Source organism: Mustela nigripes, chromosome 6 (genome assembly GCF_022355385.1).
Source record: "Mustela nigripes isolate SB6536 chromosome 6, MUSNIG.SB6536, whole genome shotgun sequence".
Lineage (NCBI taxonomy): Eukaryota > Metazoa > Chordata > Mammalia > Carnivora > Mustelidae > Mustela > Mustela nigripes.
Window position 1 is genome coordinate 86,058,982 of NC_081562.1, and position 18,018 is coordinate 86,076,999.

General features: G+C 40.2%; 1 protein-coding gene across 4 annotated transcripts in view; it reads right to left on the reverse strand.

Moving 5' to 3' along the window:
• Positions 1-6,585: 6,585 nt before the first annotated feature.
• Positions 6,586-18,018, reverse strand: part of TFCP2 (transcription factor CP2) — a 57,500-nt gene continuing 46,067 nt past the window's right edge. Inside the window, exons 7-15 of one of the 4 annotated variants that reach the window (XM_059403131.1) lie at positions 17,142-17,252; positions 16,714-16,802; positions 14,972-15,038; positions 14,480-14,573; positions 13,221-13,311; positions 11,382-11,503; positions 10,820-10,962; positions 8,477-8,528; positions 6,586-8,089 (exon numbers count right to left, since the gene is read on the reverse strand). In XM_059403131.1, coding sequence (XP_059259114.1) covers positions 8,055-8,089; positions 8,477-8,528; positions 10,820-10,962; positions 11,382-11,503; positions 13,221-13,311; positions 14,480-14,573; positions 14,972-15,038; positions 16,714-16,802; positions 17,142-17,252 — 804 coding nt within the window. In that variant the 3' untranslated portion in view covers positions 6,586-8,054. Of the gene's footprint in view, positions 8,093-8,476; positions 8,529-10,819; positions 10,963-11,381; positions 11,504-13,220; positions 13,312-14,479; positions 14,574-14,971; positions 15,039-16,713; positions 16,803-17,141; positions 17,253-18,018 lie in introns of all 4 variants that reach the window. The other 3 variants (XM_059403134.1, XM_059403130.1, XM_059403132.1) reach the window with 3 other exon arrangements.

Consider the following 18,018-nt stretch of genomic DNA (forward strand, 5'->3'; position numbering starts at 1 on the left):
AAAACCGAAGACTCGGAAGTCAGAAGTTCTATGTCATTTACCAAGGACACCCATCCTTGGCTTCTGGCCTCACTCAGAATAGGAGCATACGGCTCTTCTTTGACTTACAAGGCCCTATCACATATAGGTAGGTACATTCCCTCTCCCTAATAGCCTCATCACCCCCCATCCTGTCATCCATCTTGTTTCCTTCTACTTTTCCCCTCCTGTACTCTGTTTTAACTACAACGGCCCATTGACCTCGCTGCATTTCCTTCAACGATCATGCTCTCACCTCAGGGCCTTTTCCCTAAAACACTTTCCCTAGCAGGCCACATACCTACTCCTTTGCTCAAATGTCCCCATATCAGACTTTCCTTAACCATTTTTCCATAATGGTGCTTCCCCTTAGTCTCTATCCCGCTGGCTTATATTTCTTCTTAGCATTTATCACCTGATTGATGTATATTTTTGTCTTCTCTCACTTGACTAAATTCCATGAGAGCAAGGAATTGCTTTGTTTACTGTATCCTGAGCACCCCCTACAAACCCTGGTATTTGACATTTAGGAATTCACTAGGTATTCACTGGATATTTATTGGATGGATGGCAGGACTTAAACTCAGGTTAGGCTGGTTCCATAGCCTAGTGCATTTTTCACTGCAACCAAGAACTATAGAGCCAGATCTGCTGGCTACCAAGCCATCTCAGTTTTAGAACTGAGAACTTGGCTAGCTTGGACAAAACACCAAAGATTCCAATCCTCTCACCTAGGTGACATCAGAGGCTCCATGAGGCCAGCAAACAGCAGTGCAAGATGAAAAAGCAAATCACAAAAAAGCAGTCCTTAGCATACCATGCACTGACCATCTCCCTATCTGCTGAAATTTATGGATGATATAACATGTGATCCAGAGCCAGACTGCCTGAATACAAACCCAGTCCATCACTCAGCAGTAGTATGACCCTTGGCAAGGCATGTAACTTCCCTGTGCCTTAGCTTCCTCATCTGCAAAGTGAGGAGTGTCGACTATGTATCACATAGGGTTTCATAAAGATTAAATAGTTAATATAGTATAAAATCTTTACAATATAGCTGGTGCCATATAAATGTTCACCACTGTATTTCCTGAACACACAGATAAAAGAGAATGCCCCAGAGCACTCTGTGAGCAGAGTTACAAAATAATAGCCAAAAGCCCATGTTAGATAGGCTTAAAAAGTGTCTCATATGCCTATGCATCCACAGTTTGAGTCCTGGAAATTCATCAGAGTACCATCAGCTTCGATGCCCACGATTTGAACGTTAATGACACCAAATTAGAAAATAGACTAGCCAAACCAAAGTTGGCATACCCTTTAAAAACACAGCAGAATCCAATTTGGCAATAAGCGTTGTATCAATCAGAAGATCATCTGCACCTGTAACAAACATCACAACTACATATCATAGAGTCACTTATTCACCACATTTCATTGTCTTGGTAGAATCACCAGATATGTTATTACAGTGGTGCCAGTTTGCTCATAATTGCAATTCTGCCTCCTGCCTAAGCAGAGCCTATAGAGGGCAAATGACCAGGAAACTCAAATGCAGAATAGAAACTACAAAAATAAAGTGAAAAGAAACACTAATAGCCTTTGGTTTCTAATTCGAAATGTTACTGCTTTGTTCCAAACCACACTGCAACATACGTATGAACCAGCTCGGAATGCACAAATCACAAATGGGTGGTTTGTTTTAGGGACAAAAATGTCAAAGCAGAACAGGAAGAAAAGAGACAAACAAAAACAGCAGCTACAGATGAAAACCAAAGGTCAGATTTCATGTCCTGGGCAGTTTACAAATCTGTCTTGCAGTTACATCTCTCCACGTAGAGGTGGTTTGTAATCCATAGTATCCGAAATTTATTGAGCAATTGGATAAGCGTACTAAACACAAAACCGTGCTTTATACTCAATATCCTTTTTAATCTCCCAATCATATAAATTAAGTATGATTTCCTTTTTAAGATGAGAAAGTTGAGGTTTAAGAGAATATTTTGTCCAAGGTCACATGGGGGAAGGGCAAGATTTGAGATTTGAACAGAGGCTTATCTGACACCAAAGTATATACTGTATCAACTATTCTTTACGGGGTGGGGGGGTCGTAGGGTAGGGTCGTGATAATTAATAGGTCAGAGGATACTATGTGTTAAACTTTTTTTTTTTTTAAGATTTTATTTATTTATTTGACAGAGATCACAAGTAGGCTGAGAGACAGGCAGAGAGGAGGGAAGCAGGCTCCCTGCTCAGCAGAGAGCCCGATGCGGGGCTCAATCCTGGGATCCTGGGATCATGACCTGAGCCAAAGGCAGAGGCTTCAACCCACTGAGCCACCCAGGCGCCCCTGTGTTAAACTTCTTAGAGAAAAAGAGTTAACCAGTAGATTTAGCCCTGAGGTTGACATTACTAATTTACATTTAATTATAATCCAAATCTAGAGAGGCAGGCATCTCTTTGTGACTAGTTACACAACAACAACAAGAGATTAGTATGCACAAATCTGGGGAAAAGTGCCACAGCAATTTAAAAGCACAAACAATGAAGAAACTGTATGCTTCAGGAAGATTTCAAAAAGGATGCACACAAGTTGATCTATATATGTGCACAATATCCACCTTTTTAAAAAGGGAAAATAACAATCAGGTTTAAGGGGTAGAGTGCAGGGGTGAATTTACAGAGGAAGTGAGTGTAAGTCTGAAGTTTGAAAGATATGTAGGGAAAGACAAATTAAAAAATCAGTCAGAGGGTCCCTAGGTGGCTCAGTCGTTAAGCGTCTGCCTTCAGTGGCTCAGGTCATGATCCCAGGGTCCTTGGACTGAGCCCCACATGGGGCTCCCAGCTGGGTGGGAAGACTGCTTCTCCCTCTCCCACTCCCTCTGCTTGTGTTCCCTCTCTTGGTGTCTCTCTCTGTCAAATAAATAAATAAAATCTTTTTTTAAAAAAATCAGATTTCAGGGGGAAAAAAAAAACCCAACAGGAATCTGTAGCAATTAAAAAGAGGAATGTTTACCTCATCTTATACAAATATATGAAAACACAGATTCCATGAGAGAGACTGGTTAGTACTCATACCCCCAGAGAGCCCATACAGTACAAAATAGTACAATAATATAAATACAATCACATTTTTAAAAAACAAATAGCAAATTAAAAAGCAAATTTCCTTATAATTTACATTAATCCAATTGAAAATTTTAATACATGTAGAACTTTTAAAACTCTGAATTTGAGAATGCAAATACTATACTTAGGTACAATTTGTTGATTAGGCCACTGTTCTTAAGGAATAACACAGAGGAGACCTGGAAGTAAAAAGGAAAGGTGAAGAAAAAGAGGAGGAAGTGGAAATAGATGGACGTTTAAGGTCAAAGGTAAATACAAGGTCATTAAACAAAGCAAGAAGGAGAAATAAAGAGGTAACAACTCAGAGAGAAAAATAGATGCTGTTATCACATAGGGCACCTTTTTTCCATTCCATTTTGCAGTGGTAGTAAATTCTTCCTCATTTAAACCTTAGAGCTTGGGTAATGAAACAAAAATTTAACCACAAACTAAAAATAAATAGTCTAGCTTTAGGGAAAGCCTTAGCCTACAAATGAGAACATAGATCATTTTTAGGAGAAGCAGAAGAATGATGCAGGATACTCTGTATGAATTAGTACATAAGTGATACAGCTAGGTGGGGCATTTGTGCCATTCCTGTTGAAATTGGTGTTCTCAGAACAGACCACAGTAGAGGCCACAAACAGATCCAATTCCTATAGAGGAACCATCCATAGCCAAAGAAGCAGAACAATTCATTAAAATGATAAAACAGCTCAATTTCAAGCTATCTAGCATTGTTAGGCATTGGCTGGAAAGAAAAGCTACAGAGAAGAGGGAAAGATCAGTCTTGACTTCAAATATTTGTACCCCAAATTTACTTTCAAAACCAAAAGCTGACCTTCATTCAATCCTTCCCAGTAGTTTACAAAACAGCCCAAATCTCTGCAGCAATCCTGTCCAAAAGATTTGCTGAGAAGCCTGGGGGGCTCAGTCAGTTGGGCATCTGACTTCCCCACAGGTCATGGTCTTGGGATCCTGGGATTGAGTCCTACATTGGGCTCCTTGCTCAGCGGGGAGCCTGCTTCTCCCTCTGCCTGTGTGCTACTCCCCCTGCTTGTGCTCTGACAAGTAAATAAATAAAATCTTAAAAGAAAAAAAAATTTGCTGAGAATACTTAAGGACAAAGGGTTGTCAGAACACTCCTTATTAGCATAAATTAGAAAGGACTAGTTCCATTTTGCCAAGCCCTCTTCACTCACCAAGCTTCCCCATGTGCTACCCCTCACAGCATTCCTAGTGCCTGACTCTCTAGAGTTCAGGAATCAGAGGATCTGCTCCCTCGTGTGGACCCTTCTCTGGTCTCTCAGGCTCTGCTTGTCTTATACTTGATGTAAGGTCCTCTCTTTCCAGCCACTATGACCATTTTCATTCCCCCACCCATGAAATAGCTTCCTGAATAAATCACTTATGTGGGTAAACATCTTACTAGGCCATAATATTGGACAATCTTATTTTTAATAGCCGTATTTCTGTAATGACTAGGACTTAATCCTTGGGAGTCCTGCAATGACCTACTTACCCTTTCATTTTCCAGTAACTCCCTTTTAACTCTTAAGTCTTTATATAGCTGATTCTTCTAGATAGAACATACCCCTTGAAGGGAACAGTACACACAATGCTCAAATAGAAGCTTGCTCCACTCCTTAGGAGGGTCTAAATTGAACTGTCCTCCTTCTCAAATACCATCACTCTAACAAAGCCAGTAAACCATCTACTCAGTTTAAATATCAACTGGCACATTGTTAAAAAGATAAAATCCTAGGACTATATCTTAGAGGCACATGCAAAAAACTTAGTTACATTTTTCAAAGCACACTTAACCTAAACAACATCTATAGGGAATGGCCATCTTTAAAAAAGAATGATGTAGAACTATAAATTCTAATAATAGAAAGATGTTTAAACTATGTTAAATACAAAAAGCAAATAGGCCATTAGTGTAACATGATCCCATCTGAGTGTGTGTGTGTGTGTGTGTGTGTGTGCAAGAGAGAGGGAGAGAGAGAGATGGGGGTTTATTTTGCAATGATTCTCTCTTTAAAGATCTTTTTTTTTTTTTTTTTTTACAGAGAGAATGAGATCACAAATAGGCAGAGAGGCAGGCAGAGGGAGAGGGAGAAGCAGGCTCCCGCTGAGCAGAGAGCCTAACGCGGGGCTCAATCCCAGGACCAAGCAGAAGGCAGATGCTCAACCCACTGAGTCACCCAGATGCCCAATGATTATCTCTTTACAGTGGAACTAGGAGGCAAGTACGAAAAGTTATACTCCTTTTTATTGTTTGAATTTATCATTTTGTGTATTATTTTCATAACAAAAGCTATTTTAAGATTTTCACTGAATTGAAATGGATCAATAATAGTAAATGGATGTGATTCTTAAAAGCAAGTTTAATGATCACAATGTTCTACCAATATGCCAATTCTTACCAACTGTATAGCATTGGCCCTATAACTACTTTATAGAGCTAAAGAAAGCCTAAATAAATTCCTGGTTAATTTAGGACCCGTGATTGCAAACTTGTATAAATTCATTTCTTTTTTTTAAAAGATTTATTTGAGAGTGAGCATGCACAAGTGGGGATGGGCAGGGGCAGGAGGAGAGAGAGAGAGACTCTCAAGCAGACTCCCTGCCGAGCAAGGAGCTTGATGCCAATACCAGGCTGGATCTCACGACCGAGATCATGACCTGAACCAAAATCAAGAGTTGGACGCTGGACTGACTGAGCCATGCAGGCACCCCTATAATTTCTAAAAAATATACAAATGTATGTATTTTTTTATAGTAAATTTGAAGACTACTCTGAAAAACTCTAATAACCCTAAGTAAATATAATGTAATTTGTGGTAAATATAGTAAAAAGACTTCTGTATGTCATTTGCAGTAAAGAAGAGTCACAGATTCAGAAAGAACCTTAAAAGGCATCTAGTCCATGGGGCGCCTGGGTGGCTCAGTGGGTTAAGCCACTGCCTTCGGCTCAGGTCATGGTCTCAGGGTCCTGGGATCGAGCCCCACATCGGGCTCTCTGCTCAGCAGGGAGCCTGCTTCCCTCTCTTTCTCCCTCTCTGCCTGCCTCTCCATCTACTTGTGATTTCTCTCTGTAAAAAAAAAAAAAAAGTCATCTAGTCCAAACCTCCCAGCCTAATATTGACAGAATAATATTAAAAAAAAACCCAACAAACCAAAACCAAAACCAAAACAACCAAAACCAAAGAACTAACAGTAGTCTGCTGAGGACAGAAGTGACTTCACTGAAATGGAGAAGTCCCAGGAACATAATACAACCAGAAATGTCCCCTTTCTAAAACAGGGACATCTCGTAATCAATACTTTCATTTAAAAAATATTTTTAGCCTAATATGTCAAGTTACCCTGGTCAGTTTTTAAAAGTCATTTGACTTCATTTTCCAGTTTCAAAGTCCTCCCCATTTGTTTCAAACCAAAAGAAATCAGACCATATTGTGGGTTGCTTTTAATGAACAAAATTCTCTGTATAAAAACATTTAAACTTTATCAAATGCTTTAAAAACACACACACACAGATCCAAATCCATTACAGAATCTTGGAACATTATCTTTTTTCACCTCAACATAATGTTTAAAGGGGATTTCTGGATAAAACTACATGTGAATAAAGACAACCCGTAGTCTTACACATGTGTGCACATACACACGCATACACACGCACAGACACACACACACACTCTGTAGGAACTAAAATAAATGGGAAGAGTGTGACTAGGGTCGGAATGAATTTCTCATGAAGCTTATATAAAAGAACACCACATAAGTAAAAGAATTTCCTATGCCAAGGAGAGATGCAGAGAGGGGAAATGGAAAGCAGGGGCTGGCCAAACGCATGAATAAATATAGTCTGAGAAGCTCAGTCAAGAACAGTGAATTTGGGGAGTCACGGACGACCCTTCATCTTCACCACCTCAGTCTGTGACTCTGACAACTGATGATGCTTCAGAAGCACATATGTTCTCAGGTTTTGTAGGTCTTGATCTGTTCTCCATTATTTAGGTGTGGTTTGTCCCTGTCAGTGGTTAATTCCTCAGCTGTCACGCGGCGTTGCGTCCTATCTGCCGGCAGAGCCACGGTCAGAGACGGCAGCGAGCACAGGGTGGCATTGTGGCTGGCGTTTCAGACAAACCAGACTGCTCGGGTTTGGATTTCAGCGACTATGCTTGCTGGTTGCCTGTTGCTCGGCAAGCCCTTTAGCCCCTCTATGTCCATGGCCTCACCTTCAATTAGGGATCATTATTACTTACTTCATAGAGGATTATTAAAGAGGAGTTAAACAAGGTAATCCACTTAAAGAATTTATCACACTACGAGGCACAAGTAAATGCTCAGTAAATGTTAGCTAAAATTACTATTAGTCTTGGTATCACAGGGCAACCAAAAGAAAAATTCTATTCTATTTCTGTATTTCTCCTCTTTGATGAGGTTTTCAGGGGCTGACTGTGGCAAAAGCCAATATGTATGATGCAAAAGAGACTGAGGATCTAGTCTTAGGAATATAGATGTTCACTTTTATATTAGAAAAAAAATTACATGGCTCCGTATCACAAAATTTAACATCTTTCCATTAAACATCACACAATTCTCATCATCGTTATGCCCTACGAACACCCTAAATGGTGTGGAGTTTCTAATGATATGCAACAACAACATAGTCCATAAATTTTAACTAAGAAATAGCTGCAGAAATGCATGTTGGGCAATAATCTGTGTGTGCCACAAGAGCCTGGGCCGAGGGATGGCTGGGATTCTGCCTCCACGACCTGGACTCCCCCACACACAGTCAAATGGGTCAGGTTCCTGCAGACCTTCCAATCTCCATTAGGTAGCGACTCCCTTCAGGAGGGAAGCTTCCGAGGGGCGAAGGAAGCAGCAGCCACTGAGGATAGAATGCCCGGCACCTACTTCAGGATGATATGATAGCTATCATTGGTTTCTGCTGTAAAAGACAGAGAGAGCAATCTTTAGTCACCTCTAAAACACAGTGGGAGATAAAAAAATATATGGTAAGGATCTTTTGAGAAGGGGGAAACAAAAAAACCCACCATCAGGACAAAGGACAACATACTTACTATCACATAATACTTAAGAATAAATACACACTATAAAAACATGTCCACGGAAGGTGGGAGAGGGGCAGAGTCATCAGTCTGTTCTGATAATGGCAAGATGCAATTCATGCAAAGGAACAAACTCCAAAGACATCACTTTCTCTACCTCAGATACAGTGGTTGATACTTTCCCTCCCTCCTCAAAGAAGTCAATCATGAAAAACATCTCTTAAACATCTCAGAGAGAGGCATCTGTCTTACTATTTTATTACCTTTCATTGTGTCCAGAATAAAACAGGCTTCCTCCTGAAAGTTCTGTATCATCTGAGAAAAGCAAGAAAAGGTGCTAATTATTAAAAACTTGGATTTGCTGCAGTTATTGAGACTATATGCCTTTTTATTATATTGGACTTAAGGAAAAAAAATAATCCTTTGTTTTCTGCCATTCAGGTTTTAAATTATAAAAGCTAAGCAGTCTAGGGGCGCCTGGATGGCTCAGTTGCTACAGCATGTGACTCTTAATCTCAGGGTCGTGAGTTTAAGCTCCTGCTGGGCATTGGAGCTTGCTTTAAAAAAATTTTTTTTTTTAAAGATTTTATTTATTTATTTGACAGACAGAGATCACAAGCAGGCAGACAGGCAGGCAGAGAGAGGGAGAGGAGGAAGCAGGCTCCCTGCAGAGCAGAGAGCCCGATGCGGGACTCGATCTCAGGACCCTGAGATTATGACCCGAGCCGAAGGCATCGGCTCAATCCACTGAGCCACCCAGGCACCCCTGGAGCTTACTTTAAATAAATAAAATAAAACAAAACAAGATAAAATAAAATAAAAGCTAAGCAGTCTAAAACAAGTGATCTTAAAATTATAGGATCCATTTTTCCTGGAATTTTCTTTTTTCTTTTTTTAAGATTTTAATTTTTTTATTTGACAGAGACACAGGGAGAGGGAACACATGCAGGGGTGGTGGGAGAGGGAGAAGCAGGCTTCCTGCTGAGCATAGAGCCTGAAAGAGGGCTTGATCCTGGGACCCTGGGCTCATGACGTGAGCCAAAGGCAGATGCTTAACAACTGAGTCACCCAGGCGCCCAGCCCATTTTCCTGGGTTAACCCCAAGACATTGCAAGGGTACACAGACACTGGAGGCCCATTCGGGAGAACTGACTTCCAGGGCTTCATCTCCCATATGTACACTTTCCCAAAACTGCCCGAGCACCTCTTTGGTTTTCCCTACCTACTTTGCCTTCTAGACTTCCTTCTCCCATTTTATAAAATAAAGGCAGAAGTTTTACCATCCTGGAATCCTACCAAGATGCCCTGTTCCAGTGTACAAAAGCCTCCAGGATGCCAAACTGTGACAATGTGAACCTTAATGACTGGGTAACAAAGTCTTTTGTGAGTCATGTGGTTTCTAATTTTTTCCTTGCACCAAAACTGAAGACCAACCTAATCACAAACTGTCAAATGATAGGTGATTCAAAATAATTCTCTGTAACGTCACTATCTAATTTTTTGGCATCTAACTCCAAAGTTTAAAAAAAAAAAAAAAATCCAGTGCTCTTTTTTTAAAAAACTCCATCCATTCCCATCTGTCTATTTGTGTGAATCAGATTCCATAGCATTGCATCTCGTGGGAATAAAACAGAACGAAAGTGGTGTTGAACACTATTTCATTCTAGAAACCAGTAGAGAGTACTCATCTATACATGAATTAATGTGGGCAGAGCAGGTATGGAATCAGACAATCCCATCCATCTCTTTAACAGATACACTTCTAACACATTTTTCTTAATCTTTAAAAATTTACCAAAACATTTATGTTTATTGATTATATAATTATGGTGGTCATTCTATTCAGAAGAAATAATTTTTAAATTTTTATTAAAACAAATTCTTTTGTTGAAGCAAATTTGTTTCAAAGAAATATGGTAAGATAATTAACAAAAGATGTTTGCGCATAAAAGCAGGTTATGGTAAGATAAAATTCTATGGGAGAAGAGAATGGAAATAGGAGTTTAAGGAAACAAAGAGATGATATAAAAACTCAAAGGAGGGGCACCTGGGTGGCTCAGTGGGTTAAAGCCTCTGCCTTTGGCTCAGGTCATGATCCCGGTGTCCTGGGATCGAGCCCTGCATCAGGCACTCTGCTCAGCAGGGAGCCTGCTTCCTCCTCTCTCTCTGCCTGCCTCTCTGCCTACTTGTGATCTCTGTCTGTCAAATAAATAAATAAAATCTTAAAAAAAAAATAACTCAAAGGAAAGTATATTCATGTATTTTTTAAAGACAGTGATGGTGGTATTACATCACTCTTCTATTTCGGTTACATGGAATATAGTTAGAAAAGTGATGTAACCATTTCATTTTTAAAGGTTATATAATATGCCCAGAAATGACATATTTTGCAACTATTTAAACTTAAAACAAAAAATTTTAAGTCAACCTAAAAATGTGAAAGGGGATACATGGTTTTTGAAAATTATTTTGGAAGTAAGTAAGCAAAAACGTTTGAAAAGCCCTGGTCTTGTAAACAGAGCCTGTGCCCCAGGAGAACGGCTCTTGCTTCTGTCACGTGCTCTGACAAACTGTCATGTGGTGATTCAGCTGTACTGAAAATCTACCTCATCACTAATGAGCACATGGATTCCTGTTGGCCCCTGCTTGTAGATCTGGCTGATCTGGCGAGGGGAAATGCTGAAGAGCTGAGCGATTTTTTCTGTCAGTTCAACAGCTGTCAGTTCTTCTAGATAGATGGCGTGGTACACTGCAAAAGGGACAAAGCAAAGGCAGTCAGTGCAGGTTTCTCTGCTCTTAAAGGTAACCCGATCACGAGGAATGCCCACCTTCCTAAAGGACTCACAGACTGCCTGAGTTCAAGCCCTGGCTTGGCCACCTGCTGGCTGTGGGATTGGGGTGAGTTACTTAACATCCCTAAGCCTCATTCTCCATCTGGCGAGAACAGTAAATGTACTGCAGAGAAGAGATACTGGTTGTAAAAATTAAAGCATGTCACTGTGCTGAGAATAGTGCCCGGTACGTATGAGGAACTCAATAAACGTGAGCAAGGACCATTCTTCTAGCAAACGCTGGATCTGCCGTCTGAGGACTTCCCACCGCATGGGCTTACACGTCACCTCCTCCCCCTTCCGGAATGCGCATCCTGGCCTGTCCAGAACGACCTACCGAAGAAAGTACCATTTGAGTCTCCGTCCTCGTGCTTCTGCTGCTGCTGCTGCTGTTGCTGCTGCTCCCTCAACTGCAGGGATTCCTGACAAACATAAATGGTTAGCCTTGGGCGCACCATCCTGAGGAGGAAAACAAGGCTGTTAGTCTTGCAGTTTTCGTGGGAAGCACATTTTAAGGGAGAACTTGTGTGTCTAGGTTAACACTAGAGAGCAGAGTTGAAAACTGGCAGCCCGTGGGCCAAGGAAGCTCGTTTGCTGTCTCCTTAGCTCTCCACTGGGGTGTACATGTGTGCACATATGTGTGCGTGCATTTTAACTGAATTCGTTCCAACATCGTATAAACCTCTGCAATTTCGGCCTTTCTTGAAAAACCAGATTTGGCAATCTGAGACCCTTACTCTTACAAGGAAACGACTGGGTGTTCTCCTTGCATGATGTATGCATTCTTCAGTAGACTCCAGATTTAACTGTCACTCGTTGATGTGTGGCCTCTGTGTCATTTGGGTTTATGACCTTTGATGTAAACATTAGAAATATTTGAAACGTGTGAGCCACTGTTGCATGGGTCTGGTTCAACATACACCTTCTCCTTCGAAGCGCCACTATAAAACAGAGAATCTTATTTCCCTCATTACCGTCTCCTAAGTAGCTTGAGCTTTCTGTCCCTTCTTACTTCTTAGACAATGGTATTCAATTACCTCTTGATCTGATCATCTCATTCCTATTTTAAAATGCTCTTTTATTTTTTAAGAGAGAGAACACATGTGTACATGCATAAGTGGGTGGGAGGGTTACTGGGGCAGGAGCAGAGGGACAGAGAGGGGCTCAATCTCACGACAGTGAGATCATGACCTGAGCTGAAATCAAGACTTACACACTTAACTGACCGCATCACTCAGGCGCCTCTTAAATGCTCTTTAAATAATATGTTAAAAAAATGAAGATCCAATTTTTTTTTCTTCAGATCATCCAGCTCTGAATTTTTCCTCTTTAAAATTTCCAAGATTAGAGCCAACCTGATTCAACAATCCTTGTGATGTACCCAAACAGAACAATTCACAATCTGTTTCATTATTTGGTCACTGATTTGGTACGGTGGCAATAAGCTGTATGTTTTTCCCATTAATGCTATTATCTACCTGAAACTGAAAAATCCTACTTGAGACTGCAAATTACTCAGTTTTACAATTTGTAAGTGGACACTTAAGTAATTCCTATCTAATTCAAGAATGACCGCATCTCTAGTTAAAATGGACTCGGGACCTTTGCACCTGTTGCTCCTCCTGCGTGGAGTGCTTTTCCCTCATATGACCCCATAGCTTCCATCCTTCTCATAATTCATTCAGTTTAAACACCCCCACCCCACAGAGGTCTTTCCTGCCAATATTCTGGGTACTCCACAGGTTATAACTTTGTTTTTGCTTATTTGTTTGGTTTTTCTTCAAAGCACTTATCACTATTGAAAATATTCACTATTCATATTTTTATCTCTCTCCCCATTAGAAAGCAAACTCATAATAATGGGTTCCTTGTTGGGTTTTGCTCACCAATGCATCTCTAGAGCCTACAATAGTACCTGGCTCATAACAGGGATGGTAAGTATTTATCAAATGAGAAAACTACCTAGAAATGAAAAAATGGGATATCATGAGGAATTCCTTGGATCAACTGTAGGAAATGATATTTTTCATCTTCGTTTATTTGGCACATAGCTGGCATTCAAAAAAGAATGTTTTGACAAGATGTAGTGAGCTGTGCAAACAGTACTGTGAAGAGTCCCTTAATCCCAAAGTATCTGAAATTCAACCTCGCTGATATTTTCACACTAATTACATACCGGCCTTTTAACGCATTAAAAAGTCGGATTCCATCAGCAGGGCCACAGATTTGGATCACATCATCTCTAGTTAGTTTCAATAAATCTGCCCCTGGAATAAATATAAGAAAATGGGTGATAAAGGCAAAGGCGGTCTTTGTTAATGACCACTGAAGTGGCTGTTATCTTTTTTTTTTTTTAAGATTTTATTTATTTACTTGACAGAGAGAACAAGGAGGCAGAGAGGCAGGTAGAGACAGAGGGGGAAGTAGGCTTCCTGCTGAGCAGAGAGCCTGATGCCGACTCGATTCCAGGACCCTGAGATCATGACCTGAGCTGAAGGCAGAGGCTCAACCCACTGAACCACAGAGGTGCCCCTAAAGTGGCTGTTATCTTATAGTCCAAATCTTTTGCATGGTACATAAGCCTGTCCAAGATCTGGCCTCTGTTTCCTCTCTCACCTCAACTGCCACCCAATGAACTTATCCACTTAGCCCTATGCTTCCATCATACAGATGACGTCAAAGAGCAAGTTGTTCCTCCTCCCTGAAATATCCTTCCACTGTCTGACCGACAGACTCCTCCTCATCCCCCAAGATTTACCTCGCGCATTACACGTGTTCCCTAAACACAGACACTCCCCCAATACCCTGCTTTGTACCACTTATCTACTGCATCACAGCTATTTACTTATCTTTTTCAGGGTTTTAGTTTGATTTTATTTGGGTTTTTGGTTTGGGGTTTTGTTTTTTGTTTTTTTTTTGTTTTTTGTTTGTTTGTTTGTTTGTTTGTTTGCTACTAGATGGTGAATGATGAGAAAGGATGCCTTACCCGTTTGTGTATTCCTACTATACCTGGTACCCAGAAGGTGCTAAATAAAAGTGGAACGTTTAAATAAAATACAATATAGTGATATCAAGGGAGAAATTTCAGACTACCTACAAACACCCTTGATAAAACACTGTACAGAATATACATTTTAAAAAGTATTGTATAGAATAAATATTTTTAAATTAAAGTGAATTTAAACTAAGAAGTATCTCTTTTTAAGTATTTCACAGCACAGATGCTGCTGGTGAGAAAGTCTGAAGGGTTCTATGAAACTCACTTAATCCTAAAAATGTACAAAGATTTCTCCTTCCCTCCTTCACTCGCTCCCTTCCTCTCTCTCTCTCTCTCTTACACACACACACACACACCCTCATATGGATACTAGAAGGCTCTAGAATGTAAAGGAATATCCTGTGTTGGGAAAAACAAAAGGACAAAATAAATTTAACCTGAGAAGTTTGTAAAAAGCCTTGTGAACGTAGAAAAACGATTTCGATGCAACCACTGCTGAGCTTCCTGAGGTGTGGTTGTTGGCAAAAGGTTCTGAAAGAGAGAAAGCACACATTTTCATTTTCTTTCTTTTTTAAACTAAAGAAATTTATCTCTTACATCATTAGGTAACACAGAGCTAAACACACCCACACTCAGGCCTAGTTTGCTTGGAAGTTATTTATACCTCATCAATCTTCTTTCCCTAACCACGCAAGAAGCCCATGGAATTCCATCCTTATCTTCCTTACTAGACCATAAGCGCTTTAAATCCAGGGGTCCTGCAATAGTTTTTTTCACTTCTCTGATCCCCAGCATAGTATCTAGTTCACAGTCAATATTCAATAAATGTCTGTTTCCAATAAGTGAATAACTATTACTCCTTAAAAGTTGGGCATTTCTACTGAACTGCACAGTAATCAAAGTATTAGTAGACATTGCAAATGACTTACATTTAATTTTAGACTTACATCTGTGACTGGAGGGGGTGGCTCTGGCTGGTGATTTGGTGAACCATTTCTAAGGAAACATTGAAAATGAAAAGGATGAGTCCGTGACACATACAAGGGTTCATCATCTCACAGTTAGTCTGAAGCTAGACATTTTTTTCTTTTAAGATTTTATTTTTCTTTTTTTTTTTTTAAAGATTTTATTTATTTATTTGACAGAGATCACAAGTAGGCAGAGACGCAGGCAGAGAGAGAGAGAGGAAGAAGCAGGCTCCCTGCTGAGCAGAGAGCCCGAGGCGGGACTCGATCCCAGGACCCTGAGATCATGACCTGAGCCGAAGGCAGCGGCTTAACCCACTGAGCTACCCAGGCGCCCTAAGATTTTATTTTTAAGTAATCACCAAACCCAATGTGGGGCCTAAAACTACAACTCTGAGATCAAGAGTTGAGTGCTCCACTGACTGAGCCAGCCAGGCACCCCTCAAGCTAGAGATTTAAAGGAATCTGTACTCTCTCATAAAGTAGTCTTAGTCTGATAGTCAATCTTTCTATTATCTGTTAAAGTAACATTAATATTATGGGGAGAGGGGAAGAAACTGTCACTTGTGACATTTTTTTTATTATTGGACAAATTGAAAAAATATAAAAATTTCAGTAAATTGGGATTTATCAGATAAATTATGGCATGAAGAATATTTAACATAAGAAATTTATAACAGAAATAAAAATATCAGAAGATAAAAGTAATCAATATATTACTACTGTATCAAATATATAAATATACACACAAACATATATAGGAAAAAAAATACCAAAAGAAACTTTATGCAATGCCATGTGATCACATACATTTATAATGAAAACCAAAATAATTATTTTTATTTTTATTTTTTTAAAAATTTTATTTATTTATTTGACAGACAGAGATCACAAGTAGGCAGAGAGGCAGGCAGAGAGAGAGGAGGAAGCAGGCTCCCCGCTGAGCAGAGAGCCCGATGTGGGGCTCGATCCCAGGACTCCGGGATCATGACCTGAGCCGAAGGCAGAGGCTTTAACCCACTGAGCCACCCAGGTGCCCTTAAATGCTATTTTCTTTCTTTTTTTTTTTTTTTTATTTATTTGACAGAGAGAAATCACAAGTAGTCGGAGAGGCAGGCAGAGAGAGAGAGGGAAGCAGGCTCCCCACTGAGCAGAGAGCCCGATGCGGGACTCGATCCCAGGACCCTGAGATCATGACCTGGGCCGAAGGCAGCGGCTTAACCCACTGAGCCACCCAGGCGCCCCAAATGCTATTTTCTAATAGGAAGAAAAAAGAGGAGAAAGGACTGCATAAAACTCTTTTCAGTCACTTTTGAAGATAATCCAAACCTCAGTGAATCCATGGATCCATCAAAGAGTGACCAAGTAGGAAAACTTAACTGATTTAGAAAATGTTTCTAGGGCGCCTGGGTGGCTCAGTGGGTTAAAGCCGTTGCCTTCGGCTCAGGTCATGGTCTCAGGGTCCTGGGATCGAGTCCCACATCGGGCTCTCTGCTCAGCAGGGAGCCTGTTTCCCAGGGAGCCTGCTTCCTCCTCTCTCTCTCTCTCTCTCTGCCTGCCTCTCCATCTACTTGTGATCTCTCTCTCAAATAAATAAATAAAATCTTAAAAAAAAAAAAAAAGAAAGAAAATGTTTCTATATGAGAAGAAAATAAAAGAAGACATATTTAGGACAAACACAACCTAACTTCATTTCCCATACTTACCCTTCCCCAAGAGAAAAACTGCTGTGGGAACTGTTGAAGCCGGGTGATGGGGAATTATTGACATATGTGATCTCAGGCCATGGAGAACACTAAAAACAAAGAACAACTTAAACACGGAGAAAGTACATGTGACCCCAGTGTCCCCCCAAAACATCGTTACTTGAGAAACACATCTTGATTGGCATATCTTAATTGTACAGAGGTCCCTATAATGAAGAGACAAAATACCCAGGACAAGTAAATCTTGACCAGGCTAGAAGTTATGTTTGTTTGTTTTTTTAACTGAGATATAATAGACATACAACACTGTATTACTTTCAGGTGTACAACGTAACGATTTGATATACATAAACAGTGTGATATGATGGGATTTTCCTTTAAGAATAGAAAGTACTGACTGACATCATCACCGGAAGAAATCTTTTCACCTCTGTGAGTATAGTTGTCTCATAAGAAGGCTGGTATTTCTCCTTTTCATGAGGTGTCCGTTTCTCCATTTTCTCCCGATCTGTTTTTTGCTTTCTGTCTGCACCTTTGGGCTGGAGAGAGCAATGTTTTGTTTTGACTCATCAACTTTTGACCCAACAATATCCTTTCTAAGAACTTAAATAGTCCCATGCGAAACAAGGATGTAGGTACAATGATGTAAAGACAAGATGTATCCTTGCATCGAAGTCTGAAATAGCAAATTTAACTGTGTGATGGAGCTGAAAAAGAATGAGAGATCTATAGCTGTGGACATGGAACGATCTCTAAAGCACACAGCTAACTGAAAAAAGGCAAGCCTCATAACAGTTCATACCGTACAATCCTATTGATGTTTCGAAGAAAATATGTGTATACCTATGTACATGGGTATATAAAAGCACAAAAGAGGACCAAAAGGATACATGCTAAATTGTAACAGTGGCGACCTCCAGGTCGCCAGGTCGCCAGGAAAGGGTGGGAAGGGTAAAAGGGGTAAAGGGGGACTTCGGTCTGAATACATCAGTATTAATGAACCTTTTGCAATGATAATACATTTATCCATATGATAAAAACAAATAAAGACCAAATTAACAAAAGTAAGCCAAGTACCAATGTAACCAAAACTATTAACATTTCATAATCTTGTGAGCCTTTACAAGAGCTTGTAATCTCAACAGACTTTAAGAGCTTTCAGTGAAAATCCATGTTTTAGCCTCTGGCTCCCTGTCCAAGTTCCTCTTCTGCCATGCCCATCCCCATATAAATTCATTACCAGGCATCTCAGGGATGATCTAAAGAACTGTAGCCTAGACTAAGTTTCCACAGTTGTTGAAAAAA